The sequence below is a fragment of the Rhamphochromis sp. 'chilingali' genome (genome assembly GCF_963969265.1).
Source record: "Rhamphochromis sp. 'chilingali' genome assembly, chromosome: 9".
Taxonomy (NCBI): domain Eukaryota; kingdom Metazoa; phylum Chordata; class Actinopteri; order Cichliformes; family Cichlidae; genus Rhamphochromis; species Rhamphochromis sp. 'chilingali'.
The window spans coordinates 35,065,654-35,083,547 of record NC_137936.1 but is presented as its reverse complement, the minus strand read 5'-3'; the positions used below and the strand labels follow the sequence as shown (position 1 = coordinate 35,083,547).

The 17,894-nt window shown below is 40.2% G+C and overlaps 1 protein-coding gene across 1 annotated transcript; it reads left to right on the top strand.

Annotated features, from left to right (window-relative positions):
- The first annotated feature begins 4,345 nt into the window (after positions 1–4,345).
- Positions 4,346–15,915, top strand: LOC308402175 (protein Wnt-2b-A-like). Its single transcript, XM_080890852.1, has 5 exons — positions 4,346–4,967; positions 7,835–8,055; positions 8,875–9,152; positions 11,027–11,291; positions 13,696–15,915. The coding sequence occupies exons 1-5, from the start codon at positions 4,804–4,806 to the stop codon at positions 13,923–13,925; spliced, it is 1,158 nt and encodes a 385-aa protein (XP_080746978.1). The 5' UTR covers positions 4,346–4,803; the 3' UTR covers positions 13,926–15,915.
- Positions 15,916–17,894: the final 1,979 nt, after the last annotated feature.

Here is a 17,894-nt window from a genome sequence, read left to right as displayed (position 1 = left end):
TTGTCTTGAGCAGGAAAAGAGGAAAAAATGTTGTTTTGTTTTGGGAATGATGTGCTTGAGAGCAAGCAAACATTGCATCAAATCAACTCTGAAAAACATAGTCTAACAATCCAACACAGTCCATCACAGTGAATAGAATTACTGGACTTAACTTCATATCATACAATATTACACAGGTAATTTTAAACGTTGTGGCTTCTTTTTATGTTTTCAATACTGTACTGCCAAACAGTGTCCACCAGAGGTCAGTGCTTGATAAGAAGCCACAGGTGCCTTTGCTGAGTTGTGAATGGAATCAGATTTTTAAATCAATTTCTATATTGTACTTTTACATAAATATGGCTGTAAAAAGCAAGTGTGTTTATCTGTGCATCTGTTTGTAATTTTACAGACTGAAAAATTGTTATTTCTCTACATGCATTAGAAATGACAGAAACCTCTGCGTGAAGGCCTTACATGCAAAATTTATCAAGTAAGTTCTGTGCTGACAATGAGAGTGAATCCATTAACATAAGATATTAGGTTAGTGTATTATTTGCTTCTTTTTAAAAAAAATTTAGTCAGAGCAAGAAGCACCCATATCTTATGGAAATATATCTTAGATTGAAGGAAGGGTGTACTAAGAAGAGGATTTTTATATTTTGCTTTTGTTCCATTTCAAAAATGAATATGAGATCTTTGAATTAACTCAGCTGGTTGGTTTTTGTGCTCCTTGTTAAGAGAGTCAGTTAAGAGCGAGAAGCTAGATTGTTGCAATGACCTTTTATTAACCTTTTTTTTTATTATAAGTCCACACAAAATACAGAAAGAGGAGAAGCAGCAGACTAATAAATTGACAAGGTGTGCATTCTCTCTGACTCGATCACATTCTTAGTCCGAGTGTCCTAACAGTGAACACTCGCTAACTCGGCTCTTTTGATACACTAAATTACCCTCCTGGTTGCGGGCAAAGCAATGGGCGGTTAACAGGACAGGTCACCTCTCTTTTTTTTCAGTTCACCTAATTAACATTCCAGTGTAGGACAGCATAGCTGTACTCCACTTCTAACACAGACATGCACAGACACAGCAAAGCCCCATCCTTCTCCGCCTCCATAAACACGGGCTCAGGTTGATGAGCTGTGAGGGGTCACAGCTCATCAGCAGTCCGGGAAGCCATGCTGGCTGCTCACTCTGTCTCATACGCCACTGATGCCTTCAGCAGCAGGGCACAGAGTTCAAGAAATAGTCAGTAATTGAAAACGTTATGTGAGGACCCTGAAAATCTTGGTATTTAGCAAAATAAATATCAGTTACATTGTTTTGTAGTCTAGGTATGATAACTTCTAAAGTGAGTTTTCAGCAAGGTTATGCAGTTTTACCGATGTTAAGCCACAAAGGCAAAATATCAGCCTACCGAACTGATATTCAGGGACCAACTTGGTAGTCAGATTAACTGGGCTAGATACTGCACACTCTGCAAAATATACACTCTATTTCACTATATATAAATAAATGAACTTGAACTTGAAAAAGGATTGCTGACAGCACATGCCTCTCCCTGGCATGCTTTATTACAATTTCAGACTAGGCATATGGTTGCAGTGTCATGTCGTGTGAATGAGATGATGAAACGGAGGTCAAGGAGGGAGCGCATAACCTGTCAGGAGCTAAACCACAAATTTACAGCCTCCTCATCTTGGAGTCAGACGTGTTCCAAGAAAGCACAGTACAACTGTCTGGCCGTTCATTTTATCGTCTGTATCGACGATGAGTGACAGCATTGGACCCCCCAAAATGTTGTAATCATTACGATCTACACACTCATCTGTGGTTGCAGTGGCCCAGTCACTTTCTCATTCTCCTGTTCCTTTTCTTTTCTTGATCTCATTTTCTCCATCCAAAATTATCCCGGGCCACGACACGAGCTGAGAATAGGAGCTCAAGCCCCCATATTGAGCCCCTTAAAGACCACAGCTGGAGCTGGCTCAAAGCGAGACAGGGGTAGAGGGAGGCCTGGATGATGAATGTTATCGCCACCATCACCTGCTCCCTGTAAAGCAATTTGTTATGGAGTTGTCACTGTAAAATAGCCTGTCCTGTGGTAAAGAAAGACAGGGTTACATGTAATGAGGATCATAGTATGGCCCTAAGGCCAGGTATGACATAACTGAAGGACAAACAGCTGGCCTATGTTTGTCTATGACATAGGACGAGAAGAGAAAATGTGCAGTAATAGACGAGCCAGAGATTTTAAGCCTTCATTACTAAATTATTATTGTAAAGAATGCAATGTTATATCAGTAAAATTTATAATTACATACTTATACAATGATAAATAGTACTTTTAAGAAAAAACTTGGTAAATTCCCAGCTGAAAAACAGTTTGCATTCACATGTAAAACACACTATTACATTTCCTCTCTGTGCTGTGGTATTTTTAGGCAGCAGCATTGTTATTGACCTTTACTTACATCCCTAAATAATACCCTGGATTTGCACTGATTAAAATGACTTCACACACTCATACACATGACATCTTGGTCTGCCTACCTGCTGGATACACAAGACACTGATTTACTCACCTAAGTCGAAGGGATACAAGCCAGAAATGTCCTTGAGGTGGGTCAGATGTTTCCACATTACCCAGCTGATATTGGATCAGGACTGCTGGTATGAGCTGAACTACAAACATGCGCTCCAGAGGAATTACAAAGGGAGTTTCAAATGCTTGTACCAAAAAAGAAAATTTTATTCTCCCACTGGGTTGCATGGCACAGAGGAAACTTTAGTAATTTATTAATCATTTTTCAGCAGAAGGGAATTATACTGAGCACTATGCCAAATTTTGGATAAACCGCAGAATACTGCAGGACGTGACAGTTCTAAAAATTGTTCAAGATCGACAATAAATCTACTTTTATTCACGTGGAGCTCAAATTAATAAAGAAGGAAATTTTTATTCTACATGTTCAGTTGTAACTGGAGGGAACTCTTGCAGCATCTGGGCTTTCAGTGTCTAAACGTATACTGGTGCATCTTTCATCCATGTGTACGCCTCTTACATGACCTTTGTTGTAAAAAAAAAAAAAAGGAGACGGGGAGGCAGAAGAGATATTTATCTGTGATTACTAAGAGAAACAAAAAGAATCAAAAATGACAAACATGAGGGAAGCCAAACAGTTCAACAATCAAATGTGTTCCTCTTCACAGGGAAGGCGTAGGTGGCCACAAACACACAGGCCACACGCTTTCAATACAAAGACACTCTAGCACTGGGGTTTTACTCTCCATCACCTTAAGTATTTCCAGGCCTAATTGCTGAGTGGAGTCAACTTTTAGCAGTTTGATTCAGTTTTATTTATACAGCACTAATTCGCAATAACAGTCACTTCAAGGCCCATTATATTGCAACATAGTGACCCTACAATATTAGAGAGAAAACAGCAACAATCAGATGATCCCGACTGAGCAAGCATTTGGATATAGTGGAAAAGACGAACAGAAGAAAACGCAAAATACACACAAACAGCAAAAGCACTGCTTGGGTGGTTCAGATCAGGTTTGGTGTAGATTGCAAGCTTGATGTCTTCTCTTATATGTATATATTATACACATACATGCATACAGTTTATTAAAACATATGCATAGGAGTGGCTTCGTGCAACGTACAGTAAACAAACAAAACAGAAGAATAAGAGCAAAATCTGGACCGGATCAGTATTGTGTAATCATCCTTTGCCTTTTACCTTATGAGTTCATACCTTTGCATGCATCTATTGGATTCTCTATTTGGGGAACTCTCTCCTCTGTTCTATAGATGCTGTTAAATGTTATATTTACTGTAAAGCCAGATTTGCAAAGAGTTTTGCTGAACGTAATAAACAAACTGGCCACTTAATGACAAGTTTAATTTTGGACTGAAACTTCTGCATGTCAGCGATTGTAAATCTGTTTAAACATGTGTTCCTTTGCCAGGGACCACACAACCTAAAATCTTAAAAAAGATGAGACCAGTTACATTAGAGGAGCAGATGCAATGAGCCCTGGGAAGGATTATGTATTTCTGATCATGTGTAAACGCTTACACACTTGCATCATTACTGAGATCTGATTTTTCCAAACTAAACTTTCTCTCATATGACAGAAAGAGAAAACAGAGACAACCTTCTTACCGACCTTTTAATTAAATGAGCTAACGAACTGTGATGCAGGTGTAAATTAAAGAGTGGATTAATTGATTTGCCGGGAGAAGTCAGGCAGAACCTCCTTTCCTTCTGTCTGCAGATCTGCATACCGGTCTCTGTAATTTTTTGACAAAGGGCATTGGTGTGGTGAGAAGGGAGGGAGGGGAGGCGCAGACAGCTGACGCACTGAAGAGGAAAGCGCAGCGTTTCGGTGCGCATCTTCATTATCGGCAAGTGGGATGAAAGGTGAGCAGCGCCTGTCCCATCCACGCAGACACTTTTCCTATGTCAGGATCTGATTCGAGTGGCTTTTATCAGTTACGAAACTGATCATCGGCATTGGATTTTATAGTTTGCAACTTCTCACAGATTTAGTGAAGCCAGATTCGGAGCGCAACAGCTGAGGAGAAGACGTGAATCTACGCAAGATTGTCTGAAACGAAGGACTCATCCCGCTCACTTAAGTGCAATGTCCAAAGCTTATGGATGTAATGCTAGAAAATCAAGGCTGCATTATGACAGCGAATAACTGAGGGGTCTCAAAAGCACTTTTCCTCTTTCCTAACTTTTATTTCCACCAGATGATGGAGGACGCGCAGGCGTCAAGGACTTTCACGCCTTATTGCACAGCCAATACATGAAAAGAAGAAACATGATGACATCTACGGGCTTGTCGGAGAAAGCAATGAGGATCAGAAATGGGGCAGGAAACCACCATCACTCCAAACCCATCTCTAAAATATACTTCATCTTTATTTTGCTCCTGCTCATATTCACACCGATAGTGGATTCATCGTGGTGGTAAGTTTCACCACTGAGAGGAATTTGATGGTTCGTCCGATTGGTTGGTGTCACATACCAATCGAATATAAAGTACGACTTACAACAACGACAACAAGGGCAAAATTTCACCCAGAAAATATAGATAACGATTAGTTTTAATTAATTAAGTTTGCAGTTGAAAACGTTATCTTACAGTGGATTTTATTGTTTAACCCTATGTATCCTTGTCCTTGGAGCTGTTACAGATTTAAAGATGAGAAATCCGTCTGTTTATATGTAATTTACACCTGCTTACTTCTCAGATTTTCTAGTAAAAGATCTACTTTGCTCACATGAACATCCACATCCATAAACGAAAAGAGCAGGCTGTGTATCCAAAGTTCATGAAGATTAATGATGTTGATGTGTGTGTTTGGGTGTGTGTGTATGGGGGGAAGGGGGCGTCTCCCCTATCCATCTATTTTGCCCAGAGTACACGGCAGGTGCAGGCGTTGGTGCATGAATAAATGCCCCTTGATGATTTCTCTTGAGGTTTTCAAGACCTAAAACATGCTGGAGACCCCCACCCCCAGTCTCTCTCACCTGACATTGTTGTTCTCATATTTCAGGTGACACTTAACAGAAAACCTATTAAATGACTTTACATTTAACTAGCCAAGGGAAACCCCCCATTTTAAGATCTTACCCTACACTTCATAACAGTTAAGATCTAATTTATGAATTTATTTAAAGCTAAAACGCACCCATTGTAAATAATGCTATGTCTGGTAATTTCCCAAGAGAGCCGAAAGCACATATCATCCAATTTGCTCTTGAGTTTCCCTTTCAGGCAAATTCAGAGTAAACTGTGAATAAATCGTTGAGAAATTCCAAAGAAAAACGTAATTGATTCCTGCTTTTTTTTTTTAAATCTTCCTTTGAATTGTTTAGGCCTATTTTTAACTATTGTAATAATTTATATAAGCACTGTGCGCCTTGCTGCACTTCTCTCTTCTTCTGTGTGTGTCCTCTTGGAGAGTCAGGGGTCCTTTGGCACAGCTGGTTTGTACAACACACAGTAAACACAAGCAGTGCTTCTGTTCTGCTATACTGCTCAGGCAGATAGTTGCATCTAGAATGGGACTGGGACAGCCATAAGAGGAGTGGAAACTACCTGCTATATCTGTTTCTGTCTCAGTGGCCAGGCAACACAAAAGCGGCTGCGATTAGGGACTATAATGATATCCGGATGGAGAATAGAGTGTGTAGGCTTATAGATGGACTGGGGGGGGGGGGGGGGGGGGGGGGGGGGGGGAGTGCTCATTTGTACTGTAGATGACGGCCATGTCCTGTTGATAAGAGAACCCCCAGAGTCACAATGCAATCAGCATGTGATCACCCTTCTTAAGAGTTGTTACAAAGTTGGGGATTATTTGAAGAAAGCAGGAAGCAAATGCATTTCACTGAACGAGAGGAATGTAATAATCTCTTCAACATCCTGAATATCTGAGTCTTAAGAAGACAATGGGGATGAATGTGAAGAAAAGTAGGAACAATATCAATAATTTAGATTCATCGAAAAACATTTTACACGGGGAGAAAAGTAGTAATAGTAAAGTTAACTGGCACAGAAGACAGAAAAAGAAAAACAGTTTGTCCTCTCTTTGTCTGAAGGCAATACAATCCACTTAGCAGCTTTACTATAGCTTACTTGATGTTTAATGTTCCATAAAACAAACCAAAGAACTGCTTTTGTCCTGGGGCAGTCTCGTGGTTTGCTTAGATACAACTTTGCAAAACTAAGACATGCTGCCTTGTCTTTTTAGAGAAGAGCCTTTCTCCTGGCAACTTTTCCAAACAAGCCATAATTTACTTGCTTTATTATTATTTATTTATCTGTAATTTCTTTGAGTATTGCACATGACATTGTGTTAACACAAACCTGAATGCTTCAGACCACACCTGCTAGGAGCACCTGGCTGTTTAATCTTTTAAATTTGTCAGTTTGTTAAATTTATGCTGGTAATTGTTTTTTTTTCTTTTTTATCTATTTCTTTTGCTAGTTTAAAATTCTCCATTAGTGGGAGAGCCTTTCCTATTTTTACACTAGCCACATTTGGGAATATTAAAACATTTTTTTTTAAATATATAATGAATATTTTCTACCATACTGCTGTACCTCACTGAATGGCAACTGAATTAAATGTTGCTCAGGGGTTGCTCCTAGACTGCAGGCTGCACTTGAGAACCCTGTGATTACAAAGAAGGAGCACTGAGTACAGATGTCTGATAGTTAAAGGGCTTTTTTTAACATGAAAGCAGCAGTGATCAGTAGCAGGCTCCTTTGAGTCCATAGAATTTAATGAGCTCTTAAATGTTGGTTACCCATAATATAACCCAAAGATTTTTTGGGGGACCCTCTATATCTGGTAAACACTGGAATCTTCTTCACTCAGAGTTCCCAATTTCCCAATTTTTTACACATTTGATTAGAAATGTGAATTGTTTGAAGATGTAGTCAGACCAGATTTCACGCTGACAGCTTACATGTGTTGGCATTTAAAACAAGTGGCACACCAAAGGCCATGTAGGGTGGGCTTCACCCCATTACCCTAAATGCAGCAAACATACGTCTCTGTTATTTGTACTATTTCCACTATTTGTATATTTCTTGAAAATCAGATTGGACCTTAACCTCTTGCAAATCAGCTAGCTCAGCTAGCTACACAATTTTTTCTGTTTTTGTCTCGATGAAAACAGGAAGGCAAATTTGAAAGTAAACTCACTGGAAAAAGAAATCCTGGCACACAGTCTAGTGACAGCTGCAGGTGCACTACCACAGAGTGCGCTTTCAGTGGAATTGTCCTTGAATTTACCAACACTGTGTTCGATGGATCTGTGCGCAGGTACATCGGAGCTCTGGGTGCGCGGGTGATATGCGACAACATTCCCGGTCTTGTGAACAAGCAACGGCAGCTCTGCCAGCGGCACCCAGACCTGATGCAGTCCATCAGCGAGGGAGCCAAAGAGTGGATCAAAGAGTGCCAACATCAGTTCAGACACCACCGCTGGAACTGCAGCACGCTGGACCGGGACCACACTGTTTTTGGCAGGGTGATGCTCCGAAGTGAGTCTGAACATACATGGCTAAGGCTTCTATCTGTGTGGTTCTTTGTGCGTGACAGTGGTTGTTTATATCAGTGACACTCAAGTTAATCATCCTCATAAATGTCTCCTCTGTTATCAGATAAGCAGGGAATTAATAGGTGTCTTATTAAATCAACTTTACCCCGGAATGCAAACAGAAAGAGAAATTGTTGTGGGTTTTTTACCTTCTCAGGAATGAAGGAACATTGGGAAAGTGGATGTTCTCTGAAAACAAGTAGCAGATTGAGAGATCCACACTGGTGATGTATAAACAGTAATAGGAGATGTAAATATTTGGGTAGATGTTTCTGGCAGCCAGACAAAGCTTTACTCCCTGACATCTCGCCTGTGTTCTGCTTCATTGCGTGAGCAGGAATGAGAACAGGAGGAGGGTGGGACAGCCAGACCAAATAACCTCCAAAATCTCCTCTCATCTAAAATGAAAACACTGCTCAATGACTTAGAAAGCTGCCATCTGTGCAAATTAATAGGTGAAAGGAGAGTCGGCTGGTCTAATGTTATAGCTGACATGCTGCTACCACTGTCTGGACCATCCACCATAGATGGACTGATCTTGGTATGCCTACCTTGTAGAATTTGCAGAGAGATGACTGCTTTACTCACCAATAACACATGGCTCTGGGCACTAGAAGAACAGCTGAGAAAAACAAGTGCTATGACAACTTTTGAATAATGTCACATGTCAGATATAGGCAACATTAGGTCTCTCTTTACCAACAGTCGTAAGTTACTTCTTTAAATGATTGCAATTGCAACGCTCCCTTCCCCGTCTATCCAGGCAGCAGAGAGGCAGCATTTGTGTACGCCATCTCTTCAGCAGGAGTGGTCTACGCCATTACCAGGGCCTGCAGTCAGGGGGAAATGAAGATCTGCACCTGTGACAGTCAAAAACGAGGGCAAGACAGTGACGACAAAGGCAATTTTGACTGGGGCGGATGCAGCGACAACATCAACTATGGCATAAAATTTGCCAAAGCTTTCGTCGACGCCCGTGAGAGGATGGTGAAAGATGCTCGAGCCCTGATGAATCTGCACAACAACCGATGCGGTCGGATGGTCAGTGGAAACGTTTTTTATATTAATGTTTAAGCTTTATCTCTTAATGGAATTGTAAATTTAGACATATTTAGGAAGTAACAATGAAAACAACAGGCTTTTCAGGAACATTTTCAGGGGACGCTTTTATTGTTGTTTTTGTTAAATGTAACATTGACCTACAAATTTATTCAAACATAAAAAGGCACCCAACTCAAGCGATGAACCCTTTTTGTGTCTGCACACAAGAGATAGCTTAACAAAGACCCAATGGGTCTTTGTTGGGTATCAGACGCCACCTCTCTGGGGACACCTCAGGCCCTCCAAGGTTTGGAGGCCTATCTCCACCCACCACCACTTCCCCTGCCGGTGGCGGACTCCCTCAGGTGTCGGTGTGTTGGTGGTTCTTTGTGTCTGGGGGTGGGCGTCCGGGTACACACCGGCTCACTCCTTGGCGGCCGCTTGTCGGGGCCTGGGGCCTGGGGCTCGCTCGGGCCCCTTTGGAGGTGGGGTGCCCCCGGCCTCTCGGCCTGGGGCTCGGTCACTCAGGCACAGCTGGGGGCCGGCGGAGCTCACGGGCGCGTCACTGCAACTCCCCCTGACTTCTGCTCCGCGGCTGCTGGGCGAGCCCTCATCTGGGACTCTCCTCAGCTCTTACTGGAACAGTGGCGCGGCTGCCCCTCTGTTGGTCTTCCATGGTCTCTTGTGTTCTGGGGGCCTCTGGATGTCTGGAGTTTTGATCTCCTCCATACCCGCTTCACACCCTGGAGGACGGGGCTGTGGCCCCCCCACACTCCCTAGCAGATCATTACATGGAGAAACCTTTGGAATGCAAGCATGCTGATCCACACAGGTATGCACACATGGGTATTCACAGACGCGGACTAAAGCTTTCTTGGCTGCTGCCTCAAAGCACACTGTGCGCTGTCTATCTTGCGTGCTGCACAATATCGTTTATTATTTAGTAAATATTGATATCTATGACTAGCTAGTTTATTGTGATGGTGCTTTGTTTTCTCTATTATTATGTTGCTCTTTGTTGTTTGCTGTCTCCTCTGTTTGTTTTTTTTGTTTGTTTGTTTTTTTTTCTCCATACAGGTGACCCAGGAGTTCTTTTTTTTTTTCTCTCTCTTCCCCCCCCTTCTCACCGTCTCTTCTCCCCTTTGGTTTTCTTTCTTTCTCTCCCCCTCTTTCTCTCATTCATTCCCCCTGTCCTATTTATTAAAAAAAAAAAAAAAAAAAAAAAAAAAAAAAAATGACAAAGGATGAACTGAAGCTCTGCCATCACGTAATGTCGCATACTGCTGTTTCTGATGTCATTTAAAAAAAAAACAAAAAAACAAAAAAAAACAAAGACCCAATGAAAAAAAAAAAAAAAGTAGAAATAAAAACCAAAAAAAGACGTGTCACAAAACCTGAGAGATACACATGGCCCTTCAACTCATCCGTCTTCTGTGAGTCATAGATTGGTCTCTCCAAGCTTAAAGTTGGTCATAATAAACATCGACTCTTAAAATCATTAGAAATTCTTTTTTGCCTAAAGATGTCTTCAACTACTAGGCTAGTTGACTTACTTGACTAGGAAGTAAATCTCTTAAGACTAAGAATCTGTTTATTGAGAATATTCCGCATTATCCCAGCATCTATTGATGATCCAGCATAATGCATATTAATATGATAACTGCATATGAGGGTCCCATAGCATTAAATTCTGCACTGTTCAAGTTATTGACATGGCTTTTTCAGTAAAGACGTCTCTGAAGGATAATGACGTAAAAGCTGTTACATTAAGAATATTTAGCTAACCGTTATGCTAGGAGAGCTTATTACACCTACATCTTCTCTTGTACAACATTGTTGGCTTGACACTGTGTCACCTTTGATCTCTGCTCCAGGCAGTGAAGCGCTTTATGAAGCTGGAGTGCAAGTGTCACGGGGTCAGTGGTTCCTGTTCTCTCAGAACCTGTTGGCTGGCTATGTCTGACTTCAGGCGAACTGGAGACTATCTTCGCAAGAAGTACAACACAGCCGTCGAGGTAACCATGAACCAAGATGGGACAGGATTTATTGTGGCTGACAAGGACTTTAAGGGAAGCACCAAGAATGAGTTAGTCTTTGTTGAGAACTCTCCAGATTACTGTCTCATGGACCGTGCAGCAGGTGAGACACACAAATAAGCTACAAAAATAAAACCCCTTGCTTTATATTGTGTACATCCACAGTCCTCAGTCAGAACAGCTTTGACTAGTTGAGGGATGGACAAGAGATCTCTGAGGGTGTTCATTGGTATTTGGCACCAGCATGTTGGCAGCAGATCATTTGGGTCCTGCAATTGCAGCAGGTGGGGGTTTCCGTGGATCTACTCTTCCCAGCATATTCAACAAATGTTCGATTACACTGTGGTGTCTGGAGGCCTGGTCAACACCCTGAGCTTTTTTCCAACACCAGCAGCTTTTGTAGTGTAGTGGGAAACACTGTCCTGCTGAAGGAGGCCACTGTCTTTGGGAAAACAACGTTTAGGCAGGTGATATGTGCCACTAGTGAGACTAGTGAAGTTTAAAAGAAGGGTTTTTATTATTATTATTGGCCAATGCTGATAATTCTTAAATAACTTGCTTGTGCTAACCTGCTAATTCTGTTTTTAACATGTCAAACTTTAGTAAAGTGCCACTGTTACACAAGAGTAATATTATTATGACAATCATTTATTATTACAGTAAAGAAATTGCCTTAAGGAGGGTCCTTTTAACTTCTGAGGAGTAGCATATTGATATGTTGTGTTTGTGGAAAACATCAGCAACTCACATTCTGAGATTCAGTGAAGTCCTTTTGAAGTTGTGCTTAAACAGTTTAATCATTTTTGTGTAAAATACTGTTATTATTATTTAATTTAAAATCATGAGTATGTTGTTATGGGATGGGGCAAATAGGACTGACTGCTTAACAAAATCTATGAGAATCAGAGACTCATTGACTGCAGGCTTGCATTCCTTCACAGCTTAAAGTTCAGTGATTTGACCTTTAACATCTCCTTTAATACCTAATGTTTGCTTTGCCTTGTTAGGCTCATCTCTTTCCTAAAGTCCAGCTCCTTCAGTAGAGCGTGAAGAACTTTGCTAACTCACTGTTAATATGTTAGGGACGATGGCATGTGCAGGGGACACGTTGGTTCTAACTTAACAGATTCTGTCACTCCTACCTGCGGTTAGCTTGGCCGCACTTTGACAACTGAGATGCAATGAAGGTGTGTTTGCTCAAAGGAAAAGCTGCCTTTCCTTGTTAAAAGGTGATCTTAAAAAGTAGCCGATGACCCTCCTCACCACTAATCTTCATTGTATAGGAATTCACAGCCTAAGGATACATGCAGGCTTATTTTTCAAATCTTTCCTTTGGTCAGCATTAAGCTCCACTCCCTAGAGCCTGAGGGGAAGATCTCCTCTTATCCTTTGTTCTCTAGACTTCTGGGATGCTTTGTTAATGGACCTGGCACCTGATCTTAGGCTTGGATTTTACACCTGAGTACATGAACACAATTGCATTTAGGTCTGAGACTATTCTGTTGGGAAGCTTATAGCCTGCTGAAGAGTGAGGGAAAGTGATATTTTGCTTTGGCAAAACAGTTTCAGTTTTCAGCATCAACATGAACATTGCCAATAATAACTTCTGCCAGCTTTCACTCCTGGGCATCCACGTAATCATGGAAAATTTTCAAAATGCTATTAAGCTGAGTTGGATGGCACAGTGCAGTGGATCTGTGTCTACCCCAGCTTCCTTCTGAGCACTGAGACATGCCTCTTAGGTTAAATTGGGATTCTAAATGGGTTTTAGGTGTGAACGCACAGGAGATAAAACACTTAGGTATATTGAAAAAAGTGCTCTATGGATACATGCGAAAAGGTGAATGTAGCTTATGGTGGAAAGACATTTGAGCGGTCAGTCAGACTATTTATTTGTGGTATAAATCGTTCAGTTCCCCAAGGGAATGCATAGACAGGAAACCCAGTATAGTTACTGGATGTGCACAATTAAACTTTAAAATAAGAAGCAACTTCTAATCAAGGAGCTGTACTTATCAGTGATTTAATAATGAAAGCACACAGAGGTATCACCCCTCTCTGTAGCTCTACAGGACACATCTTTGTTTCATGTTGATCAGCATCATTTCTGTCAGCAGCAGGTATTTCTGTTCCCTTAAATCTAATTGAATCTGCTGCATATTATCAGTCCAAATCAATTGTTTTTTCTAAAACAAAAATTAAAAGCGTCCCTGACCTTTAAAACTTTAACATATTACAGAAGTGTCATGAAATCCACTGCTTGTGTTAAGTAAAATTTTATATTAGCTGTTTAATATATGTAAACAAAAGTATCATACGTATAACAAACATTTGATTTCTTTCATCCTAACCTGTATTTCTTATAGTGATAACTATTTATTTTAATAGTCTGGCAGGGCATGCACAGATGGCTGTCTTCTAATAAACTAACCCTTTTCCTGTCAGTTGCAGTACCAATATTCTTTGTATGCCAAAACAACATCTCTGGTCCTTTATTCTCATTATAGGCTCCTTGGGCACAGCAGGCAGAGTGTGCAACAAGTCCTCAAGAGGCATAGATGGCTGTGAAGTCATGTGCTGTGGGCGTGGCTACGACACCATGCGAGTCAAACGTGTCACTAAGTGTGAGTGCAAGTTCAAGTGGTGCTGCGCTGTGGAGTGCAAAGACTGTGAAAACGTAGTGGACGTTCACACCTGCAAACCCCACAAGCGACCCGACTGGCTGGACGTAACCTAGGAAGGAGAGCGGACAAATCAAACGTGCACCTGACTCATTAGCCTGTGCACTAATGACTCCATTCTAGTTGGGATCTTTTAACTATAATACCTCTGGCTTTTGATGCTTTTATACTTCACAAACATTTGTTAGGTGATAGTAAACTGGAAATTAGAACCAGTTACTGATCATGTGCTGCTTTAAAAAGTGTTTTAAAAAATAATGTGCGGAGCGTTTTTGAATCAGACTTTGAAACTTTGATGCAAAATGGCTTAATATTATATTCTGTTGTAAATGTACCCTTGGTTGAGGCAGATATATGAGCTACTGCCTGCTTCTTGTTTTATAGTATGTAAAAACTGTGTGCACATAAGAGATGAAAGAGATAATCACAGTAGTACTTTGTCTGCCGATCGCTCCTTCAAGGTTGCCTTGTACACCTCTGGACTGATTCCCATTCTATTAGAACACTCCCTTTTAGTGCACTCACACTCCACAGTGGCAAAACAGTGACCTTTAAATTTTTTACTTAATTTTATGAAAAAAGATCCAAGTTGTTTAGAACCAAATCTAATGGGTAGGGTGAGTGGTCCAGATGTTACAGCAGACCTCTGCACATGATTACTTGGAAACTGGTGTTAGCCTGTGGTTTTTGCTTTTCCAAAACTTCCAAAACTTTTTTGATCCCACCGTGCACCCGAAACCACTGCTGCTAATTTGTGCAGCTATCACACTAAATAAATATAGCGCTTTCCAAGAGGTCTTTCTTAATTAAAGCCAGGTAATCACATTGTAAGGTCAAAGGAGCCACAAACAGAAGAGCAAGCAAAGACTTATCATTTACAGTGACAGCTCACTTTGTATACAAGGATTGTGGACACACCAACACATCAAAATAGCCTCACAAATTTTGGTCTGTTGTTTGAAAGATACTTGTACAGTATGCTAATATTTGACTGTAACAGATCTAACAAATCATTCAGCTTCATGGAAAAAAATTGTAATTTCTACCTCCGGTTCTTTGTTTTTGCTTCCATTACTACTGTGAACTTTAAACAAATTCCATAGGCCATGCTAATGCAGACAAGTGCACAGTAAAAAGAGAAATACAAAGCTTCTTTATTTTGGACGTAGTGACCCTCCAAAATTGTAAATTGCAGTGTCATACAACTGCATTATAATGAATACAAACTATTAAACCGGCCTTCCTGATATGTCACTGGAGCTGCAAATATTTTCAAAACTCAATATTAGTTTCCAGACTGATTTATCTTAAATAGAGCTTTTGTTTAACATTTGCCTTATCCTTATTACAAAGGCCAAAACAGCATATTTGTTCAGCCATCATATTGTGACAGAACATATTTATAATGCAATCTTATGCAACTGTGCTTTCAGTTCTTTGTGGACACACTCACTGGCTCTGGCCGGTTTTTAAGAAGTGAATTATTTCATGAAACAAAGCCAAGCCATTGCAAAAAGAGCACTGAAGTAGCTACAGACCTTGCATTTGGCTTTCTAACATCTGGCAGTGCAGCCAGACATAGTGTTAAGCCATTGGAGACACAACCCTCAGAGGAGTTTATAGATCTAAATGAATCTGACAACAAGCTGTGAAATGCTAAGAGTCAACAAATTGTTTCAACTCCACGTAATGAGAGGCACAGCCAAAATAAAGTGCTTTGGACAACAGCAAATGACACCAAGTCAAAAGTTAATTGCAAGCAAGAAAAAAAACAGAAAAAAGCCAGTTTTGAATGTAAATGAAGAGTAATTTAGCTGTTTTTGAAAGATAAGAGGAAAACTGTTTCAGATTGTGGGCTCAGGCCTGGACCTGTGCTGTTCTGTTCATACTTTTAATTCCCAAGTTCTTTATAAGTTTTAACATGCTATATTCAATCCTACATCTGTAACCACAGGAGTTTCACTGATTTGGATTTATGGAGCGCCAGTGTCATAATTATGAGTTCATTTGGTTCTGTTCGGTCTACTATTAAAAGATGTCAACTTCCAGATGTTTTTCTTTTTCTTTTTTTTAATTCCAGGCAGAAAAACAGTAATAATAATCTTCTCAATTAAGCCTAAGGGCCTATAACCCACATGTATATATTTGGGTTTTAGGTATTCCCCTGGTCTCCTATTACAGTTATCATTACCTTAGCTATGGCGTGGACGGGATAAAAACAATGCAAATGACCAGTTTGGTTTTTTTTTTTAAAGTTCATTGTTCAGTGTTAGACAAATATTTTTTTATTAGCATAACAAGACTGATGGTAGTCTTAGATAGCGTGATAAAAAGAATCACAAAATATCTTTAAATTGAAATATAACAATTTATTTAGGTTTTTTTTTTAAGTAATTTCTTGATCGACCAACTATTAAGCTGTATAAACAAAGAAATTTCTATTAATATATTGTTGATCTTCAAATTAGTCATAGTATCTGTGCTACTTTGTCCTCCAGTGTGGGTCACCCAGTTGAAGTCTGTAAAAATAAAAGGAGTGGCATTGCAGGCATTCACTGCCATCGCAGTGATATCAAATGGTTTAACAACATTTCAGAGCTAAAATGGTCTCAGGGGACAGTGTGGTCCACATGGATGCTTCACATTCATGGGAAGCAGAAGAAAGAAATTCCATAATCCGTACTCACAAACTGTAATGACTCAAGAACAATTTATTGCTATGCCACTTTTAAACCAAACATGTTTATTTTAGCCTTGCTTGACAAGTACTCCAGTCTAAGTCGTTGCACTCCGATCACATATACATCTGTGACTTGCCTATAGTAATATGAGAAACATGCTGATACGCATGCATGCTGAAACCGTTGCACTGTAGAGCGCTTTGGAAATGAAAATTATTTTTTAAATGAAATGTCCCAACAGTTTCAGTGTTGTTCTTGGAAAAGAAGATCACCCTTATGACCCCATCAGGAGTAATTAAGGGTTTTATGTGGACATGAAATTGGACTCGACTGTAGCTGCTATAGTTTATTACTTGCCAAGTGATATCTTACAGATTTGTTACTGGTAAAAGGAGTAAAATTTAGATATAAATCAAAATGTATGCATGTAAAGGCCAAGGAACAGACTCTTTAAAACACTTAGCCTTATTTCAAGTATCTACTTCACCACCAAATCTATAGTAACAAGCAAAAAACCAAACATTTCAGATTTTAGTGCCATTTTCAAGAAAACTTGAGTTGGGCAGCAGCTGTTACTGCAGCAGGAAGAGCCTGTGAATATTTTATAGCTGATGTGACACTTTTTTCCTCACAAAATACAATTTATCTTTTGGAACGAGTAAATCCACCATTAACCTGAATCAGCATTCACGATGCAAACAGTGCAAACAATGTCATCTTACATCCCAATCATACACTGCAGGCCATGGATAAATTGTTGAGGAGGTGCAGGAGGAGTATAAGCAGCAGTAAAGATTTAGGGTGAGGACATTCACATTCAATATGTGTGACAAAACCAGGTTTGCAATAAGACAAGTTTACTCTTGTAAAGCAAATAACATTAAACTAGTCTGATTTAAGTGTTATCTTTAGACCTCAGCATGCATTGCCATGTCAATTTCAGCATCGCCAGCAACCAATAATTAGCAAACAGCAAAAAAGCTGCGCTACTCTTAAGCAAATAACCATAGCAATACACATGAAAACAGTCAGTGGTTACTTATTTTGCCAATCAAAGAGACATAACCCGAAGGGTAAAGAAGGAACGGGATTACATGCTATTCGTCCAAGTGAAATTTTGAAAGATACGTATGTTAGGAAACACAGCAGTGCACTTACATTGGCTGAAGAAGTCCTCAGGAAACATCCCTTCCAGTTTTAACTGAATTCTGATATGGAACGCCAGGACTAAGGCCAGTCGATGAAACTGATAAATATCAGTTACTGCGGCAACATAGGATCAGATAGATTGAGCTAACAGTCAAATCATGTAATAAAAATCTAGATCACAGTTGTTTTCAGCAG

Excerpts from the sequence above, each read along its gene's own strand:
- LOC308402175 (XM_080890852.1), top strand. The coding sequence starts at position 4,804 with ATGAAAAGAAGAAACATGATGACATCTACGGGCTTGTCGGAGAAAGCA. Across the intron at positions 9,153-11,026 it reads ACAACCGATGCGGTCGGATG|GCAGTGAAGCGCTTTATGAA; the intron begins GTCAGTGGAAAC and ends TCTCTGCTCCAG. Across the intron at positions 11,292-13,695 it reads TCTCATGGACCGTGCAGCAG|GCTCCTTGGGCACAGCAGGC; the intron begins GTGAGACACACA and ends TTCTCATTATAG.